This window comes from Pholcus phalangioides, unplaced genomic scaffold (genome assembly GCF_987345545.1).
Source record: "Pholcus phalangioides strain wild (caught in Gottingen) unplaced genomic scaffold, Ppha-v1.0 ptg000020l_1, whole genome shotgun sequence".
NCBI classification, from domain to species: domain Eukaryota; kingdom Metazoa; phylum Arthropoda; class Arachnida; order Araneae; family Pholcidae; genus Pholcus; species Pholcus phalangioides.
The window spans coordinates 3526216-3542366 of NW_028301613.1; the positions used below are offsets into that span (position 1 = coordinate 3526216).

The 16151-nt window shown below is 43.7% G+C and overlaps 1 protein-coding gene across 1 annotated transcript; it reads left to right on the forward strand.

Annotated features, from left to right (window-relative positions):
• The first annotated feature begins 1889 nt into the window (after nt 1-1889).
• Nucleotides 1890-15868, forward strand: Brr2 (U5 small nuclear ribonucleoprotein l(3)72Ab). The gene is made up of 2 exons (XM_089248848.1): nt 1890-4858; nt 12278-15868. Exons 1-2 carry the CDS (start codon nt 1916-1918, stop codon nt 15755-15757), a joined length of 6423 nt encoding a protein of 2140 aa, XP_089104974.1. The 5' UTR covers nt 1890-1915; the 3' UTR covers nt 15758-15868.
• The last annotated feature ends 283 nt before the right edge of the window (nt 15869-16151 follow it).

Sequence of the window (16151 nt, forward strand, 5' to 3'; positions counted from 1 at the left end):
GGCAAATGTAGGGCCAAGTTACTAGGGGCACTGAAAGAACGTATACTACAACTGGACACTGCGAGAAGGTAGACTACTACTAGTCAACCGTACATGCATCTTGTACATTCCTGTACTAAATTTGTAATGAATTGGTGCATGCTGGAATGTGCTTGTACGTGTTGTGAACCTAACGTAAAGTTTGTTTCTGTGTAATGCTTGTTATGTGTAGTACTACCATAAATTTTTCTAACTATGAGTGAAATGTAATGATTGACTAATTGTACCATTGTGTAGGCCTATTGATCTCTGTTGGGAGACTTTTTTTCAACTGGGAGATCGACTCACATTTGCGTCTTGAAGTTGAGAACCACAGGAAACAAACTGCAGGAGGTAGCGCCACGGTGACGGGTCCGCCAGGGATCCCCCCCCCCCCCCCCAGTGTCAAAGGTGGAGTTGACTGATCTAAGGTATATATGTATGTATGAATTGACATCATCATCATCGTGCTCCCTCAGACTTCCAAGTCTATCTTCGCCTATGGTCTGAAAGCACGAATAAAATAAAAATAAAAACATAATTAAAAATTTAAATAACTATAATAATTTAGCTATTCTATGCTAATAATATAGCAAAATTCAAATTTAAATAGCTATTCTACGCTAATAATATAGCGAAATTCAAATTTAAATAGCTATTCTATGCTAATAATATAGCGAAATTCAAATTTAAATAGCTATTCTACGCTAATAATATAGCAAAATTCAAATTTAAATAGCTATTCTACGCTAATAATATAGCGAAATTCAAATTTAAATAGCTATTCTATGCTAATAATATAGCGAAATTCAAATTTAAATAGCTATTCTACGCTAATAATATAGCGAAATTCAAATTTAAATAGCTATTCTATGCTAATAATATAGCGAAATTCAAATTTAAATAGCTATTCTACGCTAATAATATAGCGAAATTCAAATTTAAATAGCTATTCTATGCTAATAATATAGCGAAATTCAAATTTAAATAGCTATTCTATGCTAATAATATAGCGAAATTCAAATTTAAATAGCTATTCTACGCTAATAATATAGCGAAATTCAAATTTAAATAGCTATTCTATGCTAATAATATAGCAAAATTCAAATTTAAATAGCTATTCTAGGTTAATATAGCAAAATTCAAATTGGCTTCGTTGAAAATACCTGACAAAACGGTAAATTTTTACAAAATTACGTGTAAATACGGGACGTATGGAGTCGCGGCTCCGAATTCAAGAAGATACGTCACATCGCCAAAAAAGATGTACCTGTCAAAGAAAACAGAAAATTCAAGTCGGGTTTTCCTAGAAGCGCGCAACGTGATTCGTCCAGCGCGACACGCCGTCCACTCCACTCACCAATAAGAAAAGCAGTACGACTGTTTTCCTACATACGGCTCACGAAGGCGTGATTGGCGGACTGCTTCTGGAGGAGTCAAATGCGTCGTGCGTTTTGCCGATGTTCTCTTCACTTTCTTGTTTTCTTTCCCTTCCCTTCAAACCTAAGCATGCAGACGACGGAGTAGCTGATGCCAAGCCCATATACTATAATATAGCCGCCCTGATCTGATGAGCCATGCTGGGAAAACACAAACAAGGTAGCGTAATTATGTAACACGTTTCTGCCGGCGCGAAATGATCTAATTCGGCGCACGCTGCGCAAAAAAAACCTATTGCTAGACCTATATCCTAACCCAGCTTTATTACTAAAGCTGGCGGGAAATGAAAGAGCCCCCCCGAATCGTAATGAAATGAGTTGGTGGGCAAAACTACCAATAGGATTGCATGACGTCACTGTCAGCTTCTTTCATGTTTATATCACGAGACGACAAGTCCCCGAAAGCCAAACCGTTCATATCCTAATCTCGTTGCTTGTAGTGTTATTATCCGTCGAAAATGGCGGACATAGCTGCACGCTCGTTGCAGTTCGAGTATAAAGCCAATTCTAATTTAGTTTTACAAGCTGATACCAGGTTAATAGAACGTCGACCACGCGATGAAGCTACCGGAGAAGTCGTGTCGCTCGTCGGTAAGCTGGAAGGATCGAGGATGGGCGATCGATACCAGAGAACAAAACCGGCGAAGTCCGAGGAAAAATCCAAGAAGACTAAGCGGGAGGACACTAAATACGATTTCACCAAGCTCAAAGGCCAGTCCCTGCTCTCGGACGGCATAGAGGACATGGTCGGCATTATATACCGACCAAAAACGGCCGAGACCAAGCAGACCTACGAGGTGCTCCTGAGCTTCATCCAGGAGGCCCTGGGCGACCAGCCGAGAGACATTCTGTGCGGAGCCGCCGACGAGGTGCTCGCGGTCCTCAAGAACGACAGGATCAAGGACAAAGACAGGAGGCGGGAGACCGAGACCCTGGTCGGGAACCTCGCAGACGAGAGGTACGCGGTGCTCGTGAACCTCTGCAAGAAGATCAGCGATTACGGCGCAGACGAGAAGATGCAGTCCAGCGAGGACAACATCGACGAGACCTACGGCGTCAACGTCCAGTTCGAGGAGTCCGACGAAGAGGACGAGGACATCGTCGGGGAAGTCAGGGAGGACGACAGCGGGGACGAGAACGAAGGAGACGAGGCCGTCGTCGACGGGACGCTGCACGCCACGAACCTGAGCGGTACCCAGGACCCTTCCGGAAGCGGGAGGGACAAGGGTCTCCATCCCAGGGAGATAGACGCCTACTGGCTACAACGCAAGCTGAGCAAGTTTTACGATGACCCCGTAGTGGCACAGACGAAAGCCGGGGAGGTGCTCGAGATACTGAAGACTGCTGTGGACGACCGGGACATAGAGAACCAGCTCGTCCTCTTGCTGGGTTTCCACCAGTTCGACTTCATCAAGGTGCTCAGGCAGCACAGACAGACCATCCTCTACTGCACCCTGTTGGCGTCGTCCCAGAGCGCTGCGGAGAAAGCGAAACTGAGAGAGAAGATGGAACTAGACCCAGAGCTAGCTAAAATTCTGCGGCAGCTTGAGAACACAGAAAAGGAAGACATCGTTCAAGAGGAACGGGAGAGACGGGCTCAGGTCAGACAGGCCAGGGTCGACGCGGATCTGGAAGCCATGGACGTAGACATAGACGGGACCGTACAGCTCCAGCAGTGTAACGTTTTGGATCTTGAAGACATGTCTTTCGCTCATGGGAGTCATTTCATGGCGAATAAACGTTGTCAGTTGCCAGACGGGTCTTTTAGAAGGCAGAGGAAAGGATATGAGGAAATTCACGTGCCAGCGCTGAAGCCGAAACCTTTCGATACTAATGAATCACTGATACCTATTGATAGATTACCAAAGTATATCCAGCCAGCATTCGAAGGTTATAAGAGTCTGAACCGAATACAGAGTAGGCTGTCGAAAGCTGCTTTAGACACTGACGAGAATCTCCTTCTGTGTGCCCCCACAGGTGCTGGCAAGACGAATGTGGCGCTGCTCTGCATGATGCGGGAGATCGGCAAACACATCAATCCTGATGGGACGATCAACGCGGACGAGTTCAAGATCATATATGTTGCGCCGATGAGGTCCTTGGTGCAGGAAATGGTTGGGAATTTCTCGAAGAGACTCAAAAGCTACAACATAGTGGTTTCCGAACTGACCGGTGATCACCAGCTGACAAGGGAACAGATAAATGCCACGCAGGTCATCGTCTGCACTCCGGAGAAGTGGGACATCATCACGAGGAAAGGAGGCGAACGGACCTATACGCAGTTGGTCCGGGTCATGATATTTGATGAGATCCATCTCCTGCATGATGAGCGGGGACCCGTGCTCGAATCTCTGGTTGCGCGTACTATCAGGAACATAGAGATGACCCAAGAAGAAGTCCGGCTGATTGGTCTCAGCGCTACACTACCTAATTATGCAGATGTTGCTACATTCCTGAGAGTCGACCCAGCAATCGGTCTATTTTATTTTGACAACAGTTTCCGTCCCGTACCGCTGGAGCAGCAGTACATAGGGATAACGGAAAAGAAAGCCATAAAGCGTTTCCAGCTCATGAACGAGATCCTGTACGAGAAGATCATGGAACATGCTGGCAAGAACCAGGTGCTGATATTTGTTCATTCCAGAAAAGAAACTGGAAAGACGGCCAGGGTGATCCGGGACATGTGCCTCGAGAAAGATACGCTCGGGCACTTCCTGAGGGAAGGTTCGGCTTCAACAGAGGTCTTGAGGACTGAAGCCCAACAAGTGAAAAATCTTGAGCTGAGGGACCTGTTGCCATATGGTTTTGCCATCCATCACGCTGGTATGACGAGAGTCGACCGTACCCTGGTTGAGGATCTGTTTGCTGATCGTCACATACAAGTATTGGTATCCACAGCTACCTTGGCATGGGGTGTCAACTTACCGGCGCACACTGTTATCATAAAGGGCACGCAGATCTACAGTCCTGAGAAAGGTCGGTGGGTTGAGTTAGGCGCCCTTGACATACTACAGATGCTGGGACGTGCCGGCCGTCCTCAGTACGACACCAAAGGTGAGGGGATCCTCATAACCAACCACAGCGAGCTGCAGTACTACCTGTCGCTGTTGAACCAGCAGCTGCCGATAGAGAGCCAGCTGATAAGCAAGCTTCCCGACATGCTGAATGCGGAGGTGGTGCTCGGCAACATACAGAACATGAAGGAGGCATGCACCTGGCTGGGCTACACATATCTGTACATCCGGATGCTCAGGGCATCGAACCTCTATGGGATATCTCCAGGACACCTGAAGGAGGATTCCCTGCTGGAGAAACATCGGGCGGATCTGATATACACCGCTGCATCCCTGTTGGACAAGAGCAACCTCATCAAATTCGACAAGAAGGCTGGCATATTCCAGGTTAGAGATGCATGATTTTTTTAAATTTACTGATTTTAAAATTATTAATTTTTTGTTTATACCAGACTTGGCAGATCCCAGGTTGCCATGGTGACCATAAAAATCAGGTTAATTTCAGAACAGCTATAGCCCTTTTGACTATTTTTCCGAAAAACTCCTGAAAGCATGATGAGAATTCGCCAGGATTGAAACGATTAATACTTTTGAACAAAGAAAAAAATTGCTATAAAGGAATAATACTGTGGCGTCTGAAACGGAAAAATGACGGTAAGAAAGTAAATGACAAGAACAATAACAAAACATTCTTAGACTAAATAATGGATTAACATTAAAAATAAAACTGAATGCAGAATTGAAAATAATATAAAGGACTTGTGTCGGGGCTCTCTGGGTTCTGTTGAAAAATTCTCGGAGTTCAATGAAAACACTGCTGGATTAAAATTATGTCTAGTTTGCAAAAAATTAACTGAAATAGAAATGTGTACAACTCGAGAGAATCATATATAATCATGAGAACAAATTTTAAATTCTATATTCTAAAAAAAAAGAGACACAAATACAATATACTGGGGAAAACTATATGTATGATACAACGTTCAATGAGAGAAAAATATCTGCTTGAGATTTTCACGCAATGGCAGTGAAACTTTTAAATTTGGCATGACTGGATTCCCCCCAATTGAATTTAGTTATTTAAAATTGAATTTAGAACATTTTAAATTCAATTAAATGGCGCAATAATCCCATAGAGAATCCCATGTATGGCAGATTTGTTCACTAAAAATTTCTGGCGATAATTGTGGCTGGCTTTAAATGAGAGGTGTTGGAAGGGGGGGGAGAGACTTTTTATCAAGACTAAAGTCTAGTACAGGAGTGGAGAGTAAGAAAAAAGTGAAGCGCTCTGGATGTAGTTTCATGACAGCGGGCACTGTGATGTCATAATAGTTGCAAAACATTTTCTTGTGTGGTCAGTAGGTGCGGCATCAGGGTGGGGGGGAAAGGTAATAAACAATCTTTGTCCCGCACAAACCACCTCCCCAACCCATTTTATTTTCTTACATAGCCGAATGTCTATTGACATCTCTCCACCACAAACCATCTGCTTCTCAGATATTCTTCCATAGGTGCCAAAGCTTCCGATTTACCCGTAAACCTTCCGATTTTTCATCGTTATTAAAATCTTTCTGTCTGAAATATAATTCTTCCGATTTTTTGTATCTTCATCGAAAAATCCCTAAAAGTCTTCAAATTAAGTTTTGTTTGAATGGAAAATTTTCCTAAAGAAAATACTTTCAATCCTTGCAATTTCAGGCTTACCCGTGTTTTCTCAGGAAAAATATGGGGAAATCAGGAATTCAAGTACGAAAAATTGGTAGTGGTCGCCAAATATGATAGCAAGTGAAGTGGCTAATTGTAGCTAAAAATAATCAGGACAGCGAAAAATGCATCCTGGAGGAACAGCTTTGGTATAAGGGACACGCCAAAACCTGTTGTAATTGCCAGCGAACACTAAAGTTGACGTCAGCTTTAGACAATAACCAACAGAAAAAAAAAAGGCTTCTGGGTTGATATTTTCTTTTTTGCTGTTGGTTATTGTCTGAAACTGACACCTTTAGAGTTAGCTAGCAATTACAACAGGATTTTTCGCCAGAGCTGGACAAACCCAGGGTCTTCATATAAACTAAGAAATTGGTATTGGCTCCTAAAATTTTTCTTAGTGTAGTTTTTGAATTGCAGGACGAGAGTAGCTCAACATGTTTAGAATTCGTTGCAGCATAATCTGCCAACATGTGAAAGAGGGTCACTCCAGAAGAAACATTATTTTGGGCGTTTTTCTTTGGGTAAAAAATTTTTTGGCATCTAGATTTTTTTTTTTTTTTTTTGAAATTTGTCCAGCTGTGGCTTTAGCGCAGCATTTGAATTAATCAAGTCTGTTAGCATACTCGCACAGAGCTTTATGAGCTTTTTTTTGCTTGTTAAACGTTGTATCATTCATACCGTTTTCCCCAGTATATTGCATTGTTTTTTTTTTTATATTGTATTTGCAATTTTGTTCTCACGATAACATGGATTCTCTCAAGTAGTGTAGTTTTTTATTTCAATTTAATTTTGCATAATAGCTGTTATAACTTCAATCCTGCAATCATGTTTTTTTTTTAACCGAGAGGTTTTTTGCCATGACCATTGCATTATTAGAAAGAGAGATCCTGGTTTTTATTCATTTCAATTCCGTATCTGGTCTAGTTAGTGACTAGTAATGTTATATTTTTTATCTTAATTCCACATTTAGTCTACGATTTTTAAAATTTTTTTTGTTAGTTTTTTATTATAATTTTTTTTTGTTTTAACAGTTATCGTGTTATGCCTTTTTTGGCGATTTTCCTTTCTTTGGCAAGAAAGCACGACTACGTTTCACTCTTGGCAACTTCTCGCCATGCTTTTGGACGTTTTTCTTTCCAAAGAAAAAAAAATCACCAACACATTGCCAAAAAGGATTATACTATAGCTGTTCCAATCTTTGGCGGCAAAAAGTTCATAGTCCTCGGTTGAATCTCAACCGAGTGAAATCAAAATCTATCTGACGAGGGAAGCTATTCTTGCAATCACCTTCATTCTAAGATGATATGGGGTGTTGACTCCTAATAAACGGTTAAGGTACCTTTTTGTCGCAAAGTTTTCAACTCTAAAACAAAAATATGTCCTCATCCTCCCTGGCATGTTTTTAAACATTGGGTGTTTCTATCATCTCGTTTGAATATCGACAAGTCGGGTTTGATAATTAAAAAATAACAGCAAAACCGTATATTGGGAATTTACTCGATGCAGAACTGTTATTTTCTTTGACAGACATACACTAGAGTTCTGGTTAATGCAAACTATTGGTTGCATGCTAAATTTTGCGATTTTGTTGTTAGATAATGATTTTATTCTAGCAACCATATATATATATACAGTATATATATATTGCATGGCTGCTAAGCCTCCCAAATTTCTACTTCATCTCCCACAGCCTCTCATCCCGGAAAAATTCTTCTGAAATTTCAACACTGATTTGAAAAAATTTCCAACTTTTTTTTGGGGGGGGGGGTCATTCTAATAGAATTTACTTGAACAAAGGCAGTTGCTTTCATTTTTAATCCCCAAAATATTGTCACAAGCGTAGTGCAAATTGTTACCATAGCGTCATAAGTCACAAAAAGTATTCAATTTTAGGGGAGGGAAAGAGGCTAAACAGGCAGCGTCAATTTGGCCTTTCAACATTTGAAATTGTTAAGATGACTTGTATCTGCTTTAATCACATACCCTGTTAAGTCTGTATCATAGCTGCCAAGTCTCCCGAATTTCTACTCCTCCGGATTCGCGAAAATTCTTATATCTCTCTAGAATTTCGCCCGTAATTGTAAAAGAATCCCTACATTTAGAAAAAAAATTATTCCCCAATAATTTACCGGGAAAAAAAGTGCAGCTTTATAAGCATTGTGTAAATTGTCATCATTTCGTCAAATCACAAAAAAATATTTTATTTCTGGGGAGAAAACACAAAATTAGCTAATCGGCAAGGGTCAATCTGATCTTTCAAAATACAAAATTGGCACTAATGTGTGTATCGCTTTATATGTCCTATTTCGGCCTCGGCGAAAATTTTTTGGTTTGCGAGGTTTGATTTTTGAGAGGAATTAAACTCGTACTGGTTGACCATCCTAAAATGGAAAATCCTTAAAACATTTTAAAAGATTCCTTTTATGCAGAATTTGGATAAACGCGAAAACCTCTTGAATTCTCATTCTCCAAAGTTGGCAGCTATGCTGTATGTTTGGGCCAGATGGTGATTCTTTTTTTGTTGTTGTTGGCGTTATTTGATTTCAGAGTAGTAATGGTTGACAATGATTGGCGACTTGGCACTGATCAGTGATAACTAGCAGGTTTTTGCAAAGGGGAAAAATTCATACAATTTTACTTTTTTTTAAAGTGAAATTCCTATGTATTTTTTTCAAAGTCCCTTTTATATTTATTTTTTGATTCGCTCTTAGACGTTGTTGGTGTTAAGTGAACTATTTAATCATTGATTCCTTTAAAATTTAAAATTTCCAAAGTGTAGTTCGTTCTGATATGTTGATACTTTTTTGTCAATACAGTAGTCGCTGCTTGTAAGAATCACATTTGGTTCAGCCATTTTTAAAAAAAATTCTTATAAGCGGTTGATTCTTGTACCCAAATTTTTGTTGTTGTTACTCTTCCAGTTACTTCTGGAGTACGCAAAGGGGTGAGGTGGGACTTCAGGCGAAACTATTATTGTTTTAAAGTAAAAACTGAAAAAAAACCTTATTAATTTGTTATTGAATAATTTTTAATTTCAAAAATTTCAAATTAGTTTAAACATCTTTTGATTATCGTTGTCATTAGTCTTCGTTCGTTGTGAATGTAGACCAGGGGTTCCTAATTGCTTTTATGGGTTGCGACTTGGTCGCAGGGGACTTCCGAGATAGGTCGTACAAATCCACTTACAACCAGGGATTCTTGAGATATGGATCATGACCCAAACTTGAATCGCTGGGGCTTCCCAGATGGGTCATATATATCTGCAGTTCTGTTATACATGCGCTTATTGCATCACTAATTTCAAAAAACAAGCATTCCCTGTGGGTCGCGAAGCTGATATTGTTTGATTTTGGGTTGCGGCTGAAAAGTGTTAAGAACCCCTGATGTAGACTGACTAAAATGTTAAACAGTAACCATACTATACTGCCATGGGAGGTGTGGCTGAGAGGGCTTCAGTCGTGGACCTAGGCAGATTCTAATTTTTTCGTTTTCTACGCCATAAATTTGCTGTAGAAGCCCTTGAAAAGTCTGTCCCTAGGGACCAACCAAAGATTACAGCTCCGCTAGAGGCTCTTGCTCAATTAAATGGGGCCATGAATAATATTGTTCGAGCATATAACTAGATCAGAGGTTCCCAAACTTTTTGTTCCATTGCCCTCTTCTTCATAATTTTTTTTAATCTTTCTTCCCCCCCCCCCCAAACTCAAGCCAACCCATAGTGTTATACCCTGACTCTTCTACCTCTCCCCAGAACCTTTCTAACCACCCCAGGGCAAGGGGCAATATTGTAGGTCTTTTGGGAAATACTGGATTTGATTATCCTTAACTTCTTTGACAAAAGACCAGTTTTTTTTTTAAACCGTGAATCTCTTGCGGATAAGTTTTGTCATTCATGGAAGGAAGCTCACTTTGCTACAAAGCTGTAATCCTTACTGTTTGGGGGGGGGGGAGAAGAAACATAGTCAATATGGGATGGTTTTATTACAAAGGTAAAAGTGACAATAAAAGTAGTTCTCCAAATAAATTGTCAATAATCAAAAATATTCTACACGTTTCCACCCCTGAGATGAACGCTGGCAGTTTTTTAAGAAAAAAAAATTGTTTTTGGTTGATTCTTATGAGCAGAAATCTGATTCTTATAACCGGTGTTTTTTTTAAAATGTTAAGACAGAGTTTGGTTTTCATCTTGCTGATTTGATTCTTATAAGCAGTGGCTGTTGTATAGATAGTTCGACAATTATTCCAAAAACGTCTCCACCCATCGGTGGTCGCCACAAGCTTGGTAGGTAAAGAACTTGTTTCTGATGTTCTATGCCTGGATTCAAACTCGTGTACCTTGATGGTTACCTTCATGGCACGCCTGCGTGATGGAGGAACTGGACTTTCGTTTTATCGTTCAAATGAGACAGTCACGCAGTCCACTAGTTCTTGTAGGTTCTGTAAATTTAATTGTATAATAAATGTTAATTATATCTTTGAATTGTAGAAGGAAGTGTTTGTCTTCAACTGCCACACTCCCTCTACAACAACTTAGACAAAAATGCTGAAATTCAGCGATTTATTGCGAACAAAAGACTAAATTCCTCCTGAACTAGAACACAGATGTGGCTTATTGTAGGCTCTTTCTGTGCAATAGACAGGGTTTTGGTAAATTTGCCCAATTGTAGGTAGAAGGGTGTTTGCGGAATTGGTGATTAAAAAGTTTGGCAACATTTAGATTTTGAATTTCATAAATTTTTCAGCGCTTGTAGCTCGCTGTTAGATCTAGATTTTCTAATAGATATGGTGACAATTTATTGGATTTTTTCTGCTCTTTCCAGATATGTGCTTCGTTTGCATGTAGGTCTTTCAGATTTTTTTCAGACTTTACACATTTTTCTTCCATAATAGATCATCTGCCATATCTCAAACTGTTAGAAATAGGACACGGTTGCTGTGGTGTTTTTATGTCCAACACTTGGGCTCGTCTGTCACTCATTTTCGTTTGGCTGATTACACAGGTCTGCGATGAAAAAACTTTCTTAAAAATACATTAGTGTTTAGTATAGTCTTTTAGGGTGCTAATTACTGGAAAAATGATTAAAAACCCCATAACGTCTAGTTTTTGGGATAAAGTGAAAATTAAAAACATAAGCAGCATACCAATCATATCGAAACTGTGCTCTACAAACAAATATAGTGAATCATTGCCAAAAATGATTCAGTGATATTGGGGCGCTGATTCCGAATCTGTCATTGGGTTTTTGTCATATTGGCTCTACTTTTTGAGAAATACAGCTATATACATTGTTGGATGCTTAGGTGGGAAACTGAAGACGCAAAGCAACGGAAACGTAGTAGAAATAGCATTAAAGATAATAAAAAACAATTCAGCAGCCAACAGCAATGAATACAGATTGTCTCTGTTCAACACTGTAAACTAATACAGATGTTAAAACTGTTTTATATTTTAATTACCTATCGTAATAAAATAAGTGCCCTTTCTTCACCTTTCTTTCTTTACCAGTGTATGTTTCAATAAAAAGTCAGCCTCGGTTTGCCAGAAATTTGGTGAAAAACATCATGGTGGCTTACATCATGGTGAAAAACTAAGGGCATTTTCAGTTTCAGCAACCCAAAAACCATTTAAATCGCCAAAAATTTTCTATGCAGCTGAATTTTTTTTTTTGCAGACCTGTGTTATTTGTAATTTGCTCTGTATATCTTAATCTAGGATGCAAAAATACATTATTAGTCATACTATTATGAATAATTGAAGTCAGGGGAGATGTCCTACTTGAATTTTTTGTACATTTATTTTTGCGTGCAAGAAAACCAAACAAGACACATCAGAGGCGCAGACATGAAGAAAACGTTGAGGCGGCTGAAACTTGCTGGTATACGGGACTCAAGCACGTACGCAGGAGAGGGAAGGTTTATTGCATTGTTTTTTCAGAAATTATTGGGGGTTCAGCCCTCTTACAAAATTTATTGGGGGGGGGGCTCAAATGACCTCGGCCCCTATGTTCCGGCGCCTATGAGACACATGCATATCTTTCTTTTATTAATGTAATCAATCCAAAAGATTTTATATCAGATAATTTTGCATCTCTATTCCAGGTGACGGAGATGGGACGTATCGCTAGCCACTACTACTGCACCTTCGAGACGATGTGCACCTACAACCAGCTTCTCAAGCCGACCCTGAGCGAGATCGAGCTCTTCAGGGTCTTTTCGCTGTCCTCGGAGTTCAAGCACCTGAACATCCGCGAGGAGGAGAAGCTGGAGCTGCAGAAGCTGATGGAGCGGGTCCCGGTGCCGATCAAAGAGAGCATCGAAGAATCCAGCGCGAAAGTCAACGTCCTCCTGCAGGCCTACATATCGCAGCTGAAACTGGAAGGGCTCGCCCTGATGGCGGACATGGTGTACGTGACGCAGAGCGCCGCCAGGTTGATGAGAGCGATATTCGAGATAGTACTCTACCGCGGCTGGGCACAGCTGGCAGATAAGGCTCTCAGCCTGTGCAAGATGATAGACAAGAGGATGTGGCAGTCGATGACCCCTCTGCGGCAGTTCAAGAAGATCCCCGACGATGTCGTGAAGAAGATCGAGCGTAAGAACTTCCAGTGGGAGCGGCTGTACGATCTAGAGCCGAACGAAATCACCGAGATGCTGAAGATGCCGAAGGTCAGCAAATTGGTCCACAAGTACATCCACCAGTTCCCGAAGCTCGAATTGTCCGCTCACATCCAGCCGGTGACCAGGGCGACGCTGAGGGTCGAGCTGACGATAACTCCTGATTTCCAGTGGGACGAGAAGGTCCACGGCACGTCGGAGGCGTTCTGGATACTCGTCGAGGACGTCGACAGCGAGGTCATACTCCACCACGAGTACTTCCTGCTCAAGAGCAAGTTTTGCGAGGACGAGCACGTCGTCAAGTTCTTCGTTCCAGTTTTCGAACCCCTGCCTCCCCAGTACTTCATAAGGATCGTCTCGGACAGGTGGATCGGGTCCGAAACACAGCTGCCGGTTTCGTTCAGGCACCTGATCCTACCCGAGAAGTATCCCCCGCCGACGGAGCTGCTCGACCTGCAGCCGCTGCCGGTTTCGGCCCTGCGCAACCCCATGGCGGAATCGCTGTACAACGACAAGTTTTCGTTCTTCAATCCAATCCAGACGCAGGTCTTTAATTCCGTCTACAACAGCGACGAGAATGTGTTCATAGGCGCCCCTACGGGCAGCGGGAAGACTATATGTGCAGAGTTCGCCATCCTGCGTCTCTTCTTCCAGAACGCGGACGGGCGCTGTGTCTATGTAACACCGAAAGAGCCCCTGGCAGAGTTACTGTACGCGGACTGGACTCAGAAATTCTCCAGGATCCTGGAGAAGAACGTCGTGCTGCTGACCGGCGAGACCGGGACGGACCTGAAGCTGCTCGCCAGCGGCCACCTGATAATCAGCACCCCCGAGAAGTGGGACGTCCTGTCGAGACGCTGGAAGCAGAGAAAGAAGGTGCAGAACATAAACCTGTTCATCGTGGACGAGCTCCAGCTGATCGGCGGGGAGGACGGGCCCGTGCTCGAGGTCATATGCTCCAGGATGCGCTACATATCGTCCCAGATCGACAAGCCCATCAGGATCGTGGCGATGACGTCTTCGCTGGCCAATGCTAAGGACGTCGCGCAGTGGCTCGGGTGCAGCACCAACTCGACGTTCAATTTCCACCCGAACGTTCGTCCCGTGCCCCTCGAGCTGCACATCCAGGGGTTCAACATAACCCACAACGCCTCGAGGCTGCTCGCTATGAGCAAGCCCGTCTACCAGAGCATAACCAGGCTGTCTCCCAGGAAACCGGTGCTGGTGTTCGTGCCGTCGAGGAAGCAGTCCCGCCTGACGGCGATCGACATCCTGACCTACTGCGCGTCCGAAGGTCAGCCGTCTAGGTTCCTGCACTGCAGCGATGAGGACCTGCAACCTTTCATCGATAAGATATCGGACAGGACCCTGAAGGAGACCCTCGGAAACGGCGTCGCGTACCTCCACGAGGGCCTCTCTTCTTCGGACAGCATGCTCATCAACAGGATGTTCGAGAGCGGCGCAGTGCAGGTCGTAGTCGTGTCCAGGAACCTGTGCTGGGGGTTATCCCTGTCCGCTCACCTGGTCGTTATCATGGACACCCAGAACTACAACGGCAAGATACACACCTACGAGGACTATTCGATAACCGACGTCCTGCAGATGGTCGGCAAGGCGAACCGCCCGCTCATAGACGAGGACGGCAAGTGCGTACTCCTCTGCCAGAGCTCGAAGAAGGATTTCTTCAAGAAGTTTCTGTACGAGCCGCTCCCGGTCGAGAGTCACCTCGACCATTGCCTGCACGACCACTTCAACGCCGAGATCGTGACCAAGACCATCGACAACAAGCAGGACGCCGTCGATTACCTGACGTGGACGTTTCTATACCGCAGGATGACACAGAACCCGAACTATTACAACCTGCAGGGAGTCACCCACAGGCACCTGTCGGATCACTTGTCCGAGCTGGTGGAGAACACGCTGAACGACCTGGAGCAGTCCAGGTGCATCAGCATCGAGGACGAGATGGACGTCTCGCCCCTGAATCTCGGCATGATCGCCGCGTACTATTACATCAACTACACCACCATCGAACTGTTCAGCCTGTCACTGAACAGCAAGACCAAAGTCCGCGGGCTGCTGGAGATCATAAGTTCGGCGGCCGAGTACGAGAGCGTGTCGATCAGACACCGGGAGGACAGCCTGCTGAAGCAACTGGCCAGCCGCGTCCCCCACAAGCTGTTCGAACCGAAGTTCAGCGACCCCCACGTCAAGACCAACTTGCTGCTCCAGGCGCACCTGTCCCGCATGCAGTTGTCCGCCGAATTGCAGTCGGACACGGAAGAGATCCTCAGCAAGGCCGTCCGGCTCATCCAGGCCTGCGTCGACGTGCTCAGCTCCAACGGCTGGCTGTCCCCGGCCCTGGCCGCCATGGAGCTCGCCCAGATGGTGACGCAGGCGATGTGGAACAAGGATTCCTACCTGAAGCAGCTGCCGCACTTCACGGCCGAGATCATCAAGAGGTGCACCGACAACGGCGTCGACACCGTCTTCGACGTGATGGAGCTCGAGGACGACGAGAGGAACACCCTCCTGCAGCTCACCGAGGCCCAGATGGGCGACGTCGCCCGGTTCTGCAACCGGTACCCGAACATCGAGCTGACTTACGAGGTCCAGGACAAGGAGGGCATCTTCAGCGGGCAGACCGTGAACGTCGCCGTCCAGCTGGAGAGGGAGGACGAGGTCACGGGTCCGGTCATCGCCCCGCTCTACCCACAGAGACGCGAGGAAGGGTGGTGGGTCGTCATCGGGGATCCCAAAGCGAACTCGCTGATCTCCATCAAGAGACTTTCGCTGCTGCAGAAGGCCAAGGTGAAGCTGGATTTCGTCGCGCCGTCTCCCGGCGAGCACACGTATACGTTGTATTTCATGAGCGACGCTTACATGGGATGCGACCAGGAATATCGGTTCAACATCCGGATCCACGATGCCAACGACAAGATGAGCGGCAGCGACAGCGATTGAACATTTTTCTTTATTTTTTTGCTCATTCATTATCTCTTTATGTACAGTGAAAACCCTCGGACATGCCGCCACCCTCTTTTACGGTCAAATTATAATTCCCATTATATATATATATATATATATATATATATATATATATATATATATATATATATATATATATATATATATATATATATATATATATATATATATATATATATATCTATCTCCTGCCATGGAGCTCGCCCAGATGGTTACGCAGGCGATGTGGAACAAGGAAGTCCCCTTTTGTCCCGCGGGTGTCTGCGAAATGAGAGGTTTCACTGTAATTATATAAAATGCACGCAAACCCGTATATACTGTACAATGATCGATCGGCGGGATCCATCTGTACCATTTAATTAGTATCATT